The 17,521-nt window shown below is 35.2% G+C and overlaps 1 protein-coding gene across 4 annotated transcripts in view; it reads right to left on the minus strand.

The window, feature by feature from the left end:
- The window catches only part of cntnap2a (contactin associated protein 2a), a 743,992-nt gene that overhangs the window by 362,250 nt on the left and 364,221 nt on the right, over positions 1-17,521 (minus strand). For all 4 annotated transcript variants that reach the window (XR_015524505.2, XR_015524506.1, XM_087308738.1 and 1 more), the window contains 1 exon segment: positions 6,589-6,738. Coding sequence is in view for 2 of the 4 variants with exons in the window: in XM_087308738.1 (XP_087164864.1) it covers positions 6,589-6,738 (150 nt within the window). In the remaining 2 variants the exon portion in view is untranslated.

Raw genomic sequence — 17,521 nt, forward strand, 5'->3', positions numbered from 1 at the left:
TTTTATCAAAATTGAGTTCTTGACATATTCTTATTAAATGACAACTTATTTACATTATGTGTTGTTTTTTATAAGTTGTTTACATTTTAAGACTGTTTATAAAAAAGAAAAAAGAAAAAAAAAGGGTTTATAACAAAGTCGAACTCTAGTTTGGCTCTATAGGGTTCTTTCTGTGAGCCAATCAGTATTTCAAATGCACGCACAAGGACCAATCAGAATCATCTTTCTTTGTCATTTCTCCAGATTGCTCTGTTGACAGCAAGAAAGACCAGAAAGAAACACAAAATCAGAGTCGACTAAATACTGCTGCACCGCACAACATTCAGAAGAAACCTGAAAATGAAAAGATTGTATATATGTGATGATTTAGAAGCATTTTTTGACATTGAGAAGAAATGTTACAGTTTACATTGTTGAAAAAGAAACAGCTATTAAAAAATGCAATATATTAAATGTGTGTATATATAGTCAGTGAAACATTTTTCAGTGTCTGTTAAACTCATTTACTTTTGCTCTGTTTTCTTTTAAAGTCTTTAAATATGATATGAAGCCTTGGAAATACTTAATTTCATTAATGGGACATTGATTAATTGATTAAATATATCTCAATAATTTATGTAAAGTAAATAATTCAATAAATATTACCATATTAATTACGTAAAATTAACATTTGCACTGGACAAAATATTTAGCACAGCATTGTATGCTTATTTAATTTGAACAAGAAAAAATACTTATCCTAAAACATGAAATAAATGTTATAGAAATCAATTATTTTATTTCCTCAAACCTCAACACATTGTAACAAGACCAAATTAATAAGCAGACCGATCAAATTCCTTGAAAGGTAATGCTTCAATGAATGATCTGCCAGATAGAACCTTATAATTCCACAATTCTTATAATGTTTTTGAATTAGAAGGTTCTATCTGCATTTGCCCTGTTTTTTATTTATTTATTTATTTTTTATATATATATTTTTTTTATCCCAATTTGCAAATTGAAGAGAATTTTAATCATTAACATTTAGAGTACATTTAGGGTCTCTGTCATGTTAATGTATAAAAAAGAATTGTTACACATGTATTGTTAGCTATATGTTATGCAAAATCGTTAAAGCTCAATATCTCAAAATCATTCTCAGCCTCAAATCATTCTCAAAATCATGCAGATAGAACCTTCCAAGGTGATGAAATAAAGGGACTATGCTGAAGGAAAATGAATGAATCAATTAATGAAAGCGGGAAAGGAATTACAAGGACTTAATTAATTAATCAACAAATGAAGGAACACATTTAAGCAATCCCCAAAGGATTAAATGTGAGTCATGTTACATAGATTCCACTTGCAGGTTTCAATCTTCTGCAGCTTTACAGTCATTTTCCATGTTAACATTCTTTGGCATATTGATATTCTGCCATATGTAGTGCCTTTCTATACAAAAAGAATCAATCAGTAGTAAAAATATCATACAAATCTCTCTTGAAAATAACAGTGATGGATGGGGAAGCATGATTGATAATTATAGTTAGTGTTTAGGTGAGCCAACAGGAGAGCAGGGAGGAAAAGTGATGCTTTTTGATGTGGTTGTCATGTGTAAATGCGCAGAGCTGAGACCTAGAGCTGAAGCGCCGCAGTTCCCACCACATTTAGATGTTTTTTGAAGATGTGTGAGCCTGATAGAGCTATCAGCCATGCAATCCCTCAACCTCAATAGACAGGCAGGTTGATAGCAGCAGACACTGCTGTCGATCTCAGCTGCCGCTCTTCGTTTGCATACGTGCCTCTCTGAACTGCTGAACATGATTTTATCTCTGAATTACTGCCAATGGTCCGATTGGACAGATGGCAGGTTGAAGAGGGCACTGGGGTGGGTTCCTTTCCATCAGAGGGGGAAAGCTATGCGTGTGCGTGGTGGCGCATGCAACTTCGGATCCAAAACTTGAAAAGCATAATGGAAAACGACGATGGAACTCCACTACATCAGACGAGGAGACTCTAATAAATTCTCTTTGAGCTTTTTAGGTAATATGACGGTAGCAAAATTATTCCTAATGTGCTGTTGTGCTACTTTGATCCACCAAGTCAAATTCATTTAAGCAAAACCCTAAAGGCAAATCCACTGTTTACAGTCACTGGTAAATATTCAGATTTTGGTCTTTTTCCCTCTTTATTTCTTGTTTTGTTTCACAGTAGTGGAAAGAAAAGATACACGTTTTACGTTTTTTTGGCTGCCAATGGAATGGGTTCTCTTGAATTTATTGATGATGTGACTGCTGAAAAAAAGCAGCAGGATGAATTATGAAGTGTTTTGGGCAATATTATCAGCTTATATTAAGCCAAATGTTTCAGAACTCATTGGATGGCGCTTCACAGTGCAGATGGACAATGACCAAAGCATACTGCAAAAGCAACCAAAAAGGTTGTTGAAGGGAAAGAAGTGGAATGTTATGTAATGGCCAAGTCAATCATCTGACCTGAATCTGATTGAGCATGGTTTTCACTTGCTGAAAACAAAACTGAATAGAAAATGTCCTAAGAACAAGCAGTATTGGAAGACAGTTGCAGTAGAGGCCCAGGAATGAAACTCAGCGTCTGGTTTTGTCTATGCGGTCCAGACTTCAGGCTGTAGCTGACTGCAAAGGATTTGCAACCAAGTATTACAAAGTAAAAATGTTTGATTTATGATTATTATTCTGTCAATTCTTTCGGTTTCTTAACAAATGGGAGGCACATATGCTAAATGTTGTAATTTCTAAACCGTTCACCTGATTTGGATGTAAATACCATCACATCAAAGCTGAAAGTCTTCAGTTTCATACCAAATCTATTGTGTTGGTGTATAGAGCTAGAAATGTATCGTATAGAATTGTGTCGATGTCCCAATATTTATGGACCTGACTGTATATACTATATATCTGCAGGTTAATTGTGTTTATATATAATAATTCTAACTGCTAAAGCTATTAGTCACTAGTTAATTAGTTAAAGATATTAGTAACTAATTAAGTTATGGTAACTAATAACCTTAACTTTTACTAATTTCATTGTTATGCAATGATGTGCACCTTTTATAAAGCTGCATTGAAAGAATACTTTTTTTGGTGAAAAATGCTATACAAATAAACTTGAACTGAATTATCTATTTTTTATTGAATCAGTCAGCGTTTATGTTGCTTATTTTGAATGTACACAGCATGCAAAACACTGATGTGTGCTGGACTAAACACACCCATTATAAGCAACTCAGCTTGCAACGGGTTCAGAGGCCATTTATTTCCACCACACATACAGAGGCCAATAAAAGCAGGAAATCACCAGATAACAACACGTCTCCTCTCTGACCTTGTATGGAATGACAAGCACAAATGAGCAGGTTCAATTGAGCTCCAATAATCAATGACAGGAGTAACATACGAATCTGTCAAAATCTGACAAGGTATCTGTTGCCATCTGTCACTTTTTATTGAGCAAGTGTGAACTGGTCTTAAAGCCCAGGACACAACAAGAGGATATCAAGATGAAAAAACTGCATCTGAATCTTGTCTGGACCAACAGGCTGTGCATGAACACACCAAATGGTTGATAGCCAACTAAAACGAGAACATACTGTGACTACATAAGAGGATACATCTTTTCATACCCACATGAAGTTCATTCCACAAAGGGAAACTGGAACTGCACTATGCAATAAATGTGACAAAATAGCCCCTTTTACACATACAGAACTTTCTGAAAAATTACTGTAAATAATCCGGAAAGAGATCACGTGTAAAAAAGGGCCTTTTTGACATACCAGTAAATTCGTTCCAGCAATTTTCTAGAAAGAGAACATGTAACATTACCGGTAATTTGCTGGAATGCAGCGCTGAGTGAATGCAGAAGGACAATTGTTGGAAAGAACGCGTTCACGTTTAGATCATGCTGACGTGGGACGTCTACTCCAGCCAATCAGAAAACATCTGACAACATCCGTGCTGATTATTAAAATAAAAGCCTTAGATTATTTTTACAGACATATTTAGCTGCTAGTTGTTACTCAGATGACGTTTCTATGTTCATTATTAATGCCAAAGTTTACCTGCAATCACTGCGTTTAGCTGTGTAGCACTCGTGCACGGGAAGGAGTGCTCTTTTAAATGCTAGCCCACAAACAAATGTACATCTCGACCTGCAAAAGCATTCCTCCATTTGTTTACATAGAAATTGTTCACAATACTTATCCATTCACAGAGAATGTAATGTAGTCAAATGTGCAAACATTTAGCTGCGGTTAGCGATTCTACCTTTGGATGTCTCTGGGACAAAAACAGCTGAATGAATGCTAAAGCTTTAAATAAAAGTTAACCTATCAACAAACGCCTGACCCCTATTATGTTTAAAAACACAAGCACAGCCATTAAAGGCCATTTCTGGTTACCGGTATTTTGGAATGCATGTGTGAATGGTCTTTTTTATAAAAAATACAGAACGTCCTTGCCTGTGTGAACAATGCATATTTAAATTTAGCGGTAAAGTCGTTGCGGGAATTTTCTGGACATTTACTGTTATCTCTGTGTAAAAGGGGCTAATGACAGCTAGCTTATTTGTGTTTCAACTTAACTTAAATTTGACATAATTTCCGTTTTTGTTCTTGCACTCTAATTTATAGCTGAACAGCCAATCAGAGTGTCTCACTCTGTCGTGAGATAAATGAGATGCCTTTGACCATACTAAACAAACCAGCCTCATAGATGCTCACTGACTGCTTATTGCCATATCTGCATTCCCCTTAAAAATCCTCGTCCAGGCTGCCCAAACACTTCTATGTACGCCCTATAATCAGTCGCACACACCCCTATTTACAACACACTTATCTGATCCTTCAGAAAACAAATTATCATGACTGATACACACAAATAAACAAAATATACAGTGCTCAGCATAATTGAGAACACCCCATTTGGAAAATATGTTTATATATTTCTCAGTAAATAAAGGCAATGTATTTTGGTGCCTTTAAACAAAACAGATCTATTAAACAGATATCTTTATTAAAATAATGATTTAAACATCAAACATATTGAGAAATTGAAAGATAATGCAATTAAATTCAAGCGAAATAATGCACTTTTTAAAAATTTGTATTTAATATTTTTCTATAACATATACATTTGGATATACTAGTTTTTGAACCGTTATCGTAAGTTATTTTGCAAGATAAGCTCCAGATTTGGCTTCAGTACTGACTAATCTAATGTATATGCACAAATATAATAATTTTGTATACTGTAGCTTCCAAGTAAAATATGAACTTAAAAGAGAGATTTGTGAGGGGTCTACTTATATATGCTGAGCACTGTATGTGCCATAATATCAATTTTGCTGAGTATTCACGTAAACACAGTTGCTTATGTTTTAAATAAACATAAACCATTGGAAGAATACTGAATGTTTATCAAGGTATTGTATTTTTGTATTAGGTCTTAAAGTGACAGCATGACAGTATACTAGCTGCTATTTGTGCATACGTAAACTAAAATAAAAAAGAGAAAATCACAAACTCTTGACTGAATACATTTAGCAGCTGAAATATGGATTAATCTCTTTCAGTTATATAAATATGTCTGCTTGGGAAAAAAAAAAGAGTTGTATGCTGTAATGATTGTGTATGTTCTTTTTTCTTCGACAGAAGTGCCAAAAGCCATTGATTTGCATTTTATTCATCTCCAAAGACCATGCTTTGAGATAAGAATCTTCTTGAACGTACTACTGTAGAAAAAAAAAGTCACTTACATCCTGGATGACCTGAGGGTGAGTAAATTAAAAGCAATTTTTCCTTTTTTTAGGTGAACTGCCCCTTTAATGTACTGTGATTAATCAAATGGGGAAAATATAATGATATCTTATTCACCAGTAGAGTCTTGCCTTAAGCTGACATCTTAAGACAGAATGAAATCACATGAACTGATTGCTTTTAACAACTACACCAGTTCATTACTTCCAGACTATCTTCTTTTAAAAGCAGAAATATGCCCAGCACTATTTTTGTTTGCTTTCCCATCAGGCTTAGAAAGCTTTGGGCAGCATTCAGCTTTTATCCCAGTTGAATTGCGAGGCCCAATGTTTTTCCTAGAAGACGCAGCTACGGCTTTAAGTGAATTTTAAATAAGTAATACGTGTGATGAATGTTTTATTCATTCTTACATCAAAACTGTACTGACATTTCGCCTTGACACATCGGCCCTCATGAGAGTTAAAAGACAATGGAGGACGTCCACACTAATCTGGGCAGCCACTTTTATTTATTTATTTTCCCTTTTAAGTAGACCATCCCCTTTGTTAATTTCCTTTTGTTTTCCAATTAAATGAGATAAAACATAAAAGCATATCAGCATTAATGCCCATCCTGATTTCCTTAAAGGGGTGTCTTTGTGCGTGCACAGTGGAGCCAGTTCTAGAGCTGGTCTCTCAGCAGAAATGAATTCAAAGGCCTTTGCAAATCAACGTCAGCATCCAATGCACCAGGGAGAGTGAGAAGATCTGAAGAGCTATTCTAATGGTGCTTTGGCATTCTCACTTTCGGTCTCTGTGCATTTCTGAACTTGCCTCCAAAGTGGTACGTGCTCCCAGTGGTGATCAGGACCGGAGAGTTGGTTCTCACAGCTGATGCTTCATCCCCATCAATGGTCAGCATGGCAAAGTTCTCTTTGGCCAGGAAGCGGACATCGTGCCATTCACCATCATTCAGACCAGAACCTATAAGAAATAAATAAAAACGATATTCAAACCCAAAACATACATACATAACAACAGTGGTGGAAAGAGTACTGAAAAATCATACTTAAGTAAAAGTAACATTACTTGCCCAAAAAAGTAGTGCTAATAGAGTAAAAAATATCTGTTGTAAATACATTGTACATAAACGTAACATTCTGTAGTGCATTTAGTTATTGTTTAAGGTCATTTGGAGATTTCATTCATTATACAGTACACATCCTTCATGTTTTTTCCTTCTGAACCCCTATACGCTTGCGTCATCAAGCTGCTATTTTGTGTACAGCTGATGCTAGGTGACAGCCATGAAAGGAAAGCACCAAAATACAGACATACGCATATCATGGTCATACTGCTTTTACTGAATCTTTTGGTTTTGTTAACCAAGGTAGGTGATACACATACAGTCACAGGAATGAACGTTATTAAACAAATTTTTGTTGTACAGTTGACGGTTCACTTCTGTTATTTGGAACAATTGCATTCATATCAGAAGTAAACCGTACTAGAGTTCGCACAAACTGTACACCAGATCACATCTTTCAGGTAGACTCAGGTACGGTTCACGGGTGTACACTTGAGTTTAGAAGATATGTTCACATTTGCTAAACATGCTGTACTCTGACATCAAATTAACCTGGTTGTGGTAGTGTAAAAGTACCCTATGATGTGATTTAGGTTTCATGTGCGAGTTGATTAGACAGGAATCACAGGACTGTTTTTTCTACTAAGCCAAAGCCAATTTCCCCTCTTTGAGTCTTTGGCCCAAGAAGAATGCACCACATGATGTCACCAATAATTAATTCTGGCTCATGCTCAGACAAAAAGTGTTTTGTTTTATGACAAACATGACCTCCTTTCTTTACATGCACAGTTTTGGTTCTACCAGTTTTAAAGGGTCAATGTGTCATTGACACCCCCCCCCCCCTATAATTGGTCTCAATTCATTAAGATTTCATTAAGAAAGTTTATTATATAATAACTAGATACACTAAAGTGTAATGGATGCTAAATAATAAAATATTAGAGGTGTATAAAGGTCACTTCTCACCACAGATTTTTTTTCTTCCCTGTCTTTTGTTATTTATTTAATTTCTTATGCATTCTTATGTATTTTCCTTTAATGCAAACCCTGTCTTGTATATAGTGGCTGCTAGCTCTGTATGATGGCTTTGTTCTGTGATAAAAAAAAAAAAAATTATAATAAAATTCTCCTTACCATCTGTATGTACAGCATTCAAAATAACCACCTTCCCAACCTCTGCCTTTTGGACCTTGACCACTTCCTATTTCGATTTTTAATTATATACAAAATTCAGTATGTGTCTGACAGAACTCAAAAACTTTCAGGACAGCCATATCTTGTTTTCAAAAAATTATAATGAATAAAATATACATTTAAAAAGAACAAATTCTTTAGAACAAATTTAATGTCATAATTCTCAGAACTCTCAGAGTTACCAGATTTAGATGTTTTAAAAACTGCTGTCAGACCACTAGACTGATTTTCAGAGGAATCGACACAGATCATCTTCAGATCATGCTGGACAAGAGGTTGTGCCAGATTTTGCAGAGATAGACACAACTATGGCCAACTTTGATTTTTTTTACCAAATCAACAAACTCTTTGGCACAATGCCAGTCTATTATTACTATTATTGCTGTTGTTTTAAATTACATTTTACATTAATGTTTTCTTGTCAATAAAATGTCAAATGATCTGTTCTGTATTTTAGGAGTCTCGTTAACCTCAGAGAGAGAAATGACAGTATCTCCATTTTAAAAAGAGAGAAATGACAATATCTCAAATTTTGACATGACATTAAATGTTATATTCTGTGGTCACATAAAGATATTATACATTTTCTTCAACAATGTAGCAAAAGTGACCTCTACCGTAAAATGTTAATGAAGATTTAAATTTTAAATCATTTTTCTTTTCTCTCAACCAAAAAGCCAGAAAAAAATGTTTACAATGAAATATTAAGCTACACAATTGCTTTCAAAATGTTTCTTAGGCAAAACCAAAATAGCATATTATTCAAATTAGCATATTATACAAACTCATTCAAATTAGCACATTATCCAAATTGTAATCAATTCAAATGAGCTTATTATTAATGATTTTTGAAGAATAATTTCTAAAAGGATGCTGAACATTAAGCTTTGCCATCACAAGAATAAAGACCTTTATAAAATGTTTTACGATATAAAACAGTTATTTTTAATTCTAATAAATGGAGAAAAAATATTACAGGTTTTTTTTTATTAAAATTAATGAATCTTGGTGATAAAAAATACAAAAACTTTAGTCTCATTAATAATAATATACTATCAAAACTTTCAAAACGTTTCAAAACTTTCAAATTCAGGACAGATGGATCACCATGACATATACAACTTTATTCCCACTGAAAATAAGTAAAACCTGTTCATCACTGAAGAGATGTACTGTCTTTATGTATAAACTGCATTTAGAATGAATACCTGATAGAAAACAAGAAAAAAATAATGTTAAATCACTAGCTATGTTTTCATTCAGAGATGCAAGTTAGACATATATAATTGTATTATTTTGCATAAAACATTTACCATTGTACCGGTCAATGAGTCAAAAAGAACTAAATTGTCACCTTCTGGTAAACTGGCACCTGAAATCTGTCACCGACTCGGTCCCAGACATTCCCCTCACTGGCCAGCAGAGGTCTTCATCACCGGACTATTAAACACTACATCACCCACAAACCCTTTCGGCCAGCTGATTACGCTGCACCTGACACTTGTTACCCCAGCTCACACACACACATAAAAGCAGCTCTCGCTCTCATTTCATTGCTAAGTCTTGTTCTGCCCTGCTGACATTACTATGCATTACTTATCCTTGCCTGATCTTCTGATTACTTAACCCGGACTGTCCTTGACCTTGCCTGTCGCCTGCCTTGAATATCTGCCTGTATTACCGATCTTGATTCTCGCTGCTTGCTTCTGACCCATGCCTGCTAACCTGATATACGAATGCCAGCTGCCTACCTATCGACCTTTAAAGCCTGTGATTCATGTGAGTTCATGCACCAGTGTATAGTGTGTTTATTATTTAACAGTTTAATAAACATACTGCAAATGGATCCCTCTCTGTTAGGGTGCTTTCAGACCTACACTTTTGTTTCGGAACGTATCTCGTTTGCCCAGTTAGCGCGGTTTGTTTGGCATATGTGAACAGGGCAATCGCGCTCTGTTCCACGCCAAAGTAATCGCTCCGAGATCGCTTGAATGAGGTGGTCTCGGCTCAATTGAAACAAACCCTGGAACGGTTCGATTGCAGTGAGAAAGCGATCCGAGCGCGGTCATATCAAAGTGTTTTATGAGTATGTAATAGGCTTACGGCTATATGAAGAGAGAATTATGAGTAGGGCGGGAAGTTTCGCGAGTCTCCGGATACCCGGAAATGAGTGATGATCTCCCGGTAATCTTGCGTCTCCCTCCCGGTCCTCAAATAGACATCGTCGCGCACCCTTCTCACCCCTCTCCACCGCATCTCTCCTCAGACAAGTCGTGCGCGCGTACCCTGTCAATCACCACCAAACCACCACCTCTCCTGACAGCTTAGCAGGACGCTGCAAAATAAACCCTGACACTCTGACCAATGTAAGGACAGTTTACTCGCACGTGACTTGTTTTAGCTCTTTTGGTCCGTCTAGAAACTTTGCAGTGTGAAAGCGAACCGCTCCAAGAGCAAAGAGCAACAATATAACAATTGTAATCTCTGTTTCGAAACAACTGAATCGATTCACAGGTGTGAAAGCACCCTTAGACTCCACGTTACAATATCAAGAAGAAAAATTTTATTTTCTGCAGTTGCAAAAGCCACTCTGGGCCTTTTTTCTTATACTGTACATTTAAAAAATTATGTATGCTGTTCATCTTATTTACATAAACTACTTATTTTAAATTAACTGAAACGACACAATTCTTGATATTTTGGAGGGGGACAATCTAATTATGTTACTAATAAGGTAACTTAATTACTTCATGTCATCCCAATACAAATCGATTGCGTGGAACCCAGCATTTTTTACAGTGTGTATACTGTACTTTATTTTATACTGTAAATAATGACTCCTCTGAAGACAAAATTGAATTAACATGCGATGGCGATTGGAGGTATGAGATGCTCTTTGGGAGCACAGCCACTCAACACAGGTAATTATACTGAACCACTTTGATGATGAACTTTAGCTAAAGGATTTTAGAATGACAAAAAATATTCAGAAGATTTACAACATGTTTGGTCCACTGGTCTGTCGATTAATGCTGTCAGACGTTCTATTAAAACTAAATCACATTACTTTTATATCCACATTAGGGCAGCACAAAATATCGTTGATATATCGATATCGAAATGTATGCATTGGCAATAGTGACATGACAGGATTAGATTATTAATTGAAGATAAGATATTATTAGATAAATATATTACTATGTTAAAATAATTCATACAATGATATGTTTTGTTTGATTGTTCAGTTTCGGTACCTGGATGCTGTTAGCATATCTAAAAAACGATAAAGCGCTATTTATTTCAGTTTTATCTTTACTCTGCTATATTTATATATGCTTGTAATTTATAATGATTTATGCACACTCACTGCATAGAAAAATACTCAGTTATCCCAATCTATTTGAATGAATGAATTCTTTCATATACAATTTATTGGGGGAAATTATATTCATATCATAGATTTACAGTTGTGATGCTGCTACAAAAGGATTATGAAAATGTGTTTAGGTGTACTGCAACAACAGTTTGCGACAACGTTGTTAAGGGGCCAAAACGCACAGAATGCAATTGGACAGAAATATACAGTAGCTGTTAATACCCTGCTACTCATAAATGAAGATGAAATAACTAAACAAAGCATTATAATTCTTTCATAATCATTAAAAACTTGCTAACAAGCTTTATTATCATTGTAATTTATTTTAGAAATTAAAACAAAAGAAATAAAAGACAACTAAAATCAAAGTGCAATTAAATAAAAAATAAATAAAATAAAAAAATAAATAAGTAAAGTGTTTAATATAGAGAGATGTTTGCTTTTTAAAAGTGATAGGACTGAGACAGCCTGTAACGATAACCAGCGATCGTTCTCCAGAGATCGCTGGTTCTCACACAAATATCATGGACTACACTTTCGCCTTTTCCTGGACTACATATTCAGACATGCACTTCACCCAGACACCCATGCTCACTCATCTAGATTGATTACACTCGCACACCTGAGGACTATCAGAGACTGATTACATTCACTACATAAGCCACTCATTCACCCAACCAGTTTGCTGAGTCTTGTTTGCTATCAGTGACTTTACTACGCGTTTCTCCTTGTCTTGTTTCCCCGTATAGATCCTAGCCTAGTTTATCCATGTTCTCCTGTTTAGCCGCCTGCCTTCTGACCAATTGCCTGTTTACTGACTACGATTCTGGACTGCCTGCATATACTTGTTTACACCTGATTTGACCATTGCTTGCCTGACGTTGAATAAACCTGCATATTGGAACTTACCTCAGTTGTGTGTGTCACCCCCCGTCGTTACACAGCCAATAAAAAAAAAAAAGCTTTTCAATTATGTTTTCATTTACATTTCTTTATTATATATATATATATATATATATATATATATATATATATATATATATATATATATATATATATATTTTTTTTTTTTTTTTTTTTTATGCAATATTCCAAAATTCACATAAAAATAGATAAGTGGAGAAAAACCTGTTTACTGACCCGTACAAGCGCAAACCAAATAAAGTTTTAACTTTTGGAACCTTACTGCTGTGCTCAATAGGCTTAAAGAACAAAATCCCAAGCTTCAGAGTTTTCTGGATTCAGGTTCAGGTTAACAAACCCACAGCAGCTGCTGATTTGACAGCTCTGATTGATAAATCAGAGAGCTGTTATTTACTCTGATGCCATCGTGAAGGGCAAAAGTCATCAGAACATAATAACCAGGTTGATACTAGCCGAGAGGAATGAATTTCTTCCCATCATTAATCATGCACTGGTGGAAAGACATTAGCTCATTGGAAGGTCCCCAATGGCCAGTTTACCTCTATCTGTCACACACCACAAAACACTGAACAACTGTTCTCTCCTTCCTGACCGCTCTCACTCTCGGCCACAGTCCACTTGGCACGAACAAGGCCAAAGTACCTTGCACACCATTACCTCTGATAAATTTGTCTCTCAGAAGTTGCTTTCTGCCATTTACTCGTGTGTCATCCATCAGCTTCTCTCGAAGTCTGTGTGTTTTGTGCTTGCGTAGGTGTGCATGAAGTGAGAAAGCTGGACATGCCAGTCACGAGCACCTCAGTGGGACAGTTGGACAAACAGATGGCTTTTGTGTATAAGATGAATTATGTTAAGTGCCATAATGTGACAACAACACATCAAATGAGTGTCAGCAGCATCTGAGAGTTTGGTCTACAGGGTGAGATTTGGTTGTGAGGTGAATCTGATTATTATCGAGATGAACTGAATAAAAAAAAAGTTTGCTTTGAGCAGATTCTTATTGGTTTTTCACGTCTCCCATCCAACAACAACCAGGGGTGTGCATCATTAGCCAAATATGGTCGCAAGTTATGTTACAAACATAGATTGTTGATTTGGTGTTTCCCAAATAGATCGTTCCAACGAACATTCAAATACTGCATCGCAAACTTGTACATTTCCAACTACACCTCTAGATCTGTGGTTAGAAGCATAGTTCCTGGTTGTGTTCTATTTCTAGTTATCCCCTATGCCCTTTTCATTTAGAGCGTTCCAACATGTAAATTTGGAATTATTATCATAAAAGACATTAAAGTCTTCTCTTAGGTGTAATTTGCTTTCAAGTGTTTTTACAGTCCAGTCTTCATTTTGACATTTGCACTCTCTTCATAGTGCACTTTGAAAACATTTATGCCATTTTGAACAAAGCTGTGGCTTATGACCAAAGCTATAGGTGACCTATGTGTGTGTGTAAAACAATAGAGCATCATTATGGGCGTTTTACGTTATAGCTAGCTAACTTAGTTCAAACGACAGATCTGTGACAGAGCAACTACGATTTTGGGAAACACTCATAACTATAGCGTTCTTTTCCCAAACGATGCATCGCACTATGATAGTTCAGCCGCGATGTATGCTGTTGTTTGGAAAAAGCACCCCAGACTAGTAAAAAGTAGCATTCTACAAGTAATACTAGTGAAAATAAAAGGCTGTTTTCATTGGCCTTTTTTCAGCTGCATTTTGGACAGTTTATTATAAAAAAGGTTGCATCAAAACTTCATTTAGTTATTTATTTATTCATTAACTAAAAACAGCACCAAAATCCATCTTTTTTGTTTTTATTTCTTTTATATACAGTGCTCAGCATGTATAGCTATCACCCTCACATATGTATCTTTTAAATTCATATTTTTAATAGGAAGCTATACAGTATTTGTGCATATACATTAAATTAGTCAGTACTAAAGCCAAATCTGGAGCCTTTTTAACAAAATAACTTAATATAGCGGTCTAAAACTTAAATGTATATGTTAAAGAAAAATATTAAATAAAAATTTAAAAAAGGAGGAAAAATCAAGAGAAGCTTTTTTTTTCTTTTTTAAATACTGTAGGTTGTAATTAATTTTTGTAATATGTTGCTTGAATTTAATTGTTTTATCTTTCAATTTCTAAATATGTTTGGTGACTAAAATAATATTTTAATAAATATATCTGTTTAAGATTTGGATTAATAAATCAGTTTTGTTTAAATGCTTCAAAATACATTGACTATACTCACTGTAAAATGGATAAAAAAAATCATTATTCAAATGGGAATTACTCAATTATGCCGAGCACTGTATATAATGTTTATAAAGACTTACAAATAAAGCTAATAGATAAATCATTTCAACAATGGATGGATAATTGAACAAATGAATGAATGAATGAATAAATAAATGAATGAATGAATGAAATTCAACAACCAACCAACCAACCAATCAATAGGTTTGTAAATATTTTTGTAAATATATATATATATTTTTTTTTACTTCAAATAGTTTTTAGTTACTTCTGGACTTCAAAGCTTATTTCCAAATATTTACAACCACTTACATGAAATTGAACTAGAAGTATAAGATTAATATTAAAACTATTCCTTATGATCAGACATAAACGGGGGATAAAATTTAACACACAGTTGAAAGCTGGACATGATGCAATACATGAACATAAATCAACAAGCTGCATAAAAACTAGACACATAAGAGCAACTCTGAAATCAATGACAGCAGAAATCAGTAGTCAGTTTAGAAGAGCTTTTATGATGTCAAGACTTGATGTAATAATTTGTTTATAAACCCTTTTATTCATTGTAATGTTTACTAATGTTAAAGCATAATTTGTCAAATGTATGATTAAGCAATTATTAACTACAAAAAAATAACCAATGACTACAATTATACAATATTATCAATAGCTATTCATTATAGCAAACAGGAAATGCTTCAGAAAACAATGCTTCAGAAAACATCCCTGCACCTCACTCATAATATACTCAAAGATTCTCTTAAAGAGTCAGAAAGGTGGCTTTTGAGACGCAGACTGGATGTACATCTCCAAAATCACCATGTCCAGCTAACTTCCTTAATTACTCTAGAGCAGTGTGAAAGGCCAGCACCCCTGACTCTGGACTCGTTACACATTGTCACCAATTAATTAACACAACGAGGGTCCCTTGAACTCTGACAGATCAACCTACAGTCATTACTTTTCTACCTGCTTAATTAACTAACCCTCAATGACCTTCATCTGCTCTGGATCACACACAACAAACTTGAGTCTCGCTCCTACAACATAAACGAACTCCACTTACAAGAGTAATAGATGCTCACCCAAACAGCCAAACAGATTTTGATAAATGTCTGACAGGAGTCCAGGAGCCCAGGACCATTAAAGTGTGAATGACATTTGAAGGACTCTGTGCCCTTTAAAAAAAAAGATGGATCCTCTTATGGGGTTCAAAGGTAGTGATGCAATTACAGGGATGCACAGCCTCCAGCACTATTTGTCATCATGGTAAGTCTGATATTTGAGTATATGTGGGTCTGGATAAGGCTGCACACAGCGCAAGCCAAGAAGCCCCAGATGCAATAATGTCATCAAAAAGGATTGCCAGGAAAGTTTATGCTTCTTCGCTACTCTGAGGTTCACAGACACCAAGCCGTGATTAATGTTAGACTTTGCCAGGAAAGAGAGCTCTTGGGAGAGCAAGAACGTAAAGCTTCTGCTTTTTCACAAGCGCGTATTTTTGATAGTAGAGTGTCTGAAATTGTCTTAGAAGCCCACCCTTTCTGAACTTAAAATATGCATCATCTCACACTAGAATATTAATGGCTTGTCCAAGGGAGGTCTTGCTTTTGTGACCCATACACAGGCAAAACTTGTGGAGGAAATCCAGTGTGGAAGAATGTGTGTGCTCAATTTGCATGAATAGCTTTAGTGTTTGATTCACTTAAAGATGTCAGATGTTATTGAAGTGAAATCAAAGAATGAGCCGGAGTGATTCTAGGCTAAACAAAGTTTGTTTGGAGTTCATTTCAGAAGTTGAAACAGCTTGTCAAAGAATACTCTCTTAAAAGTGCTGGATTCAAGTTTTTGACTCTTCTAAAGCATACAAATACCATAATATATATGCAGATATTCAAGAAACATGCCAAGTAAACATAAACAGTATTTGTTTATCTGAAAAACAATGCTAAAGTCAGTAGTTCTCCTTTGAAAATGTGCTTTCCATGTTGAAATGTATGTTTTTGTTTTGAGTTGTCTTTGTTTTGGTCTGTGGAACTCCGTCCACTGCCAGTTTACCCAATTATAAAAAGTTTACTTCATTTCAGCCATAAAGATTTCTTTCTCTGAAGGGTGGCAATAAACATTAAAGAGCCAATCCTTCCTATACTGCCCAGCCACCAGGGGTGCTCTTAAATGTGAGTCTGATCTGTGCTTTCATTTTATTTAGGCATGAAAACAGTTTGAAATACATATAAAAAAGGCGGGATTCCCTTCCTTTTTATTACAGGTGTGTTGCCCCTCCTATGTAATTCTCAAAACAGTCATATAGCAGTGCGTGACTGTCAGCTGACAAGCTCCAAAGTGATAAATAGACGCTGTTTCCCAAACTGATTCTGTACACGCGATTTGAAGCGGAGCGAATGTCTAGGTTTTGGGTGTAATAACATCTAAAGATGTTGATCTTGGTGGGGTTTCATTATAACGTTAGATGTGTACATTTTTAAAGTGACACCTCTGTTATTTGATTTAATTAAGCTAAAAATCCATATAAATGAGATTTATTCATTGCTCTTTAATCAGAATGTATAGGTCATACAGTGAAGAAAAGGTCAATGAGATCCCTTATCTTCACATCCCAATGTTGACATGTATGCCCCATTCACTTCAACCAGTGATCCAATTTAAGACAACAACTGCAGTTGGGACAAATTAATTTTTATAAGCATGTCTTCTGGCTTTAGGAATTCTAAACCTGCATTCTGATGGTAACACTTCAAAAATGGAGTGAAGTGTGTTGTCTTTAAAATTCACAGTTGCTGTTTTTTTTTCAAATAGAGTCTGCAGTGAATGCCGTTTGTGGCCAGCTATCTTATTTGCCTGATTGATCATTTGCGATAATTTCTTCTTCTGTTGTGTTGTGTTACCAAACCATAAAA

Source organism: Danio rerio, chromosome 24, assembly GCF_052040795.2.
Source record: "Danio rerio strain M-AB ecotype USA chromosome 24, GRCz13ab, whole genome shotgun sequence".
Classification (NCBI taxonomy): Eukaryota; Metazoa; Chordata; class Actinopteri; order Cypriniformes; family Danionidae; genus Danio; species Danio rerio.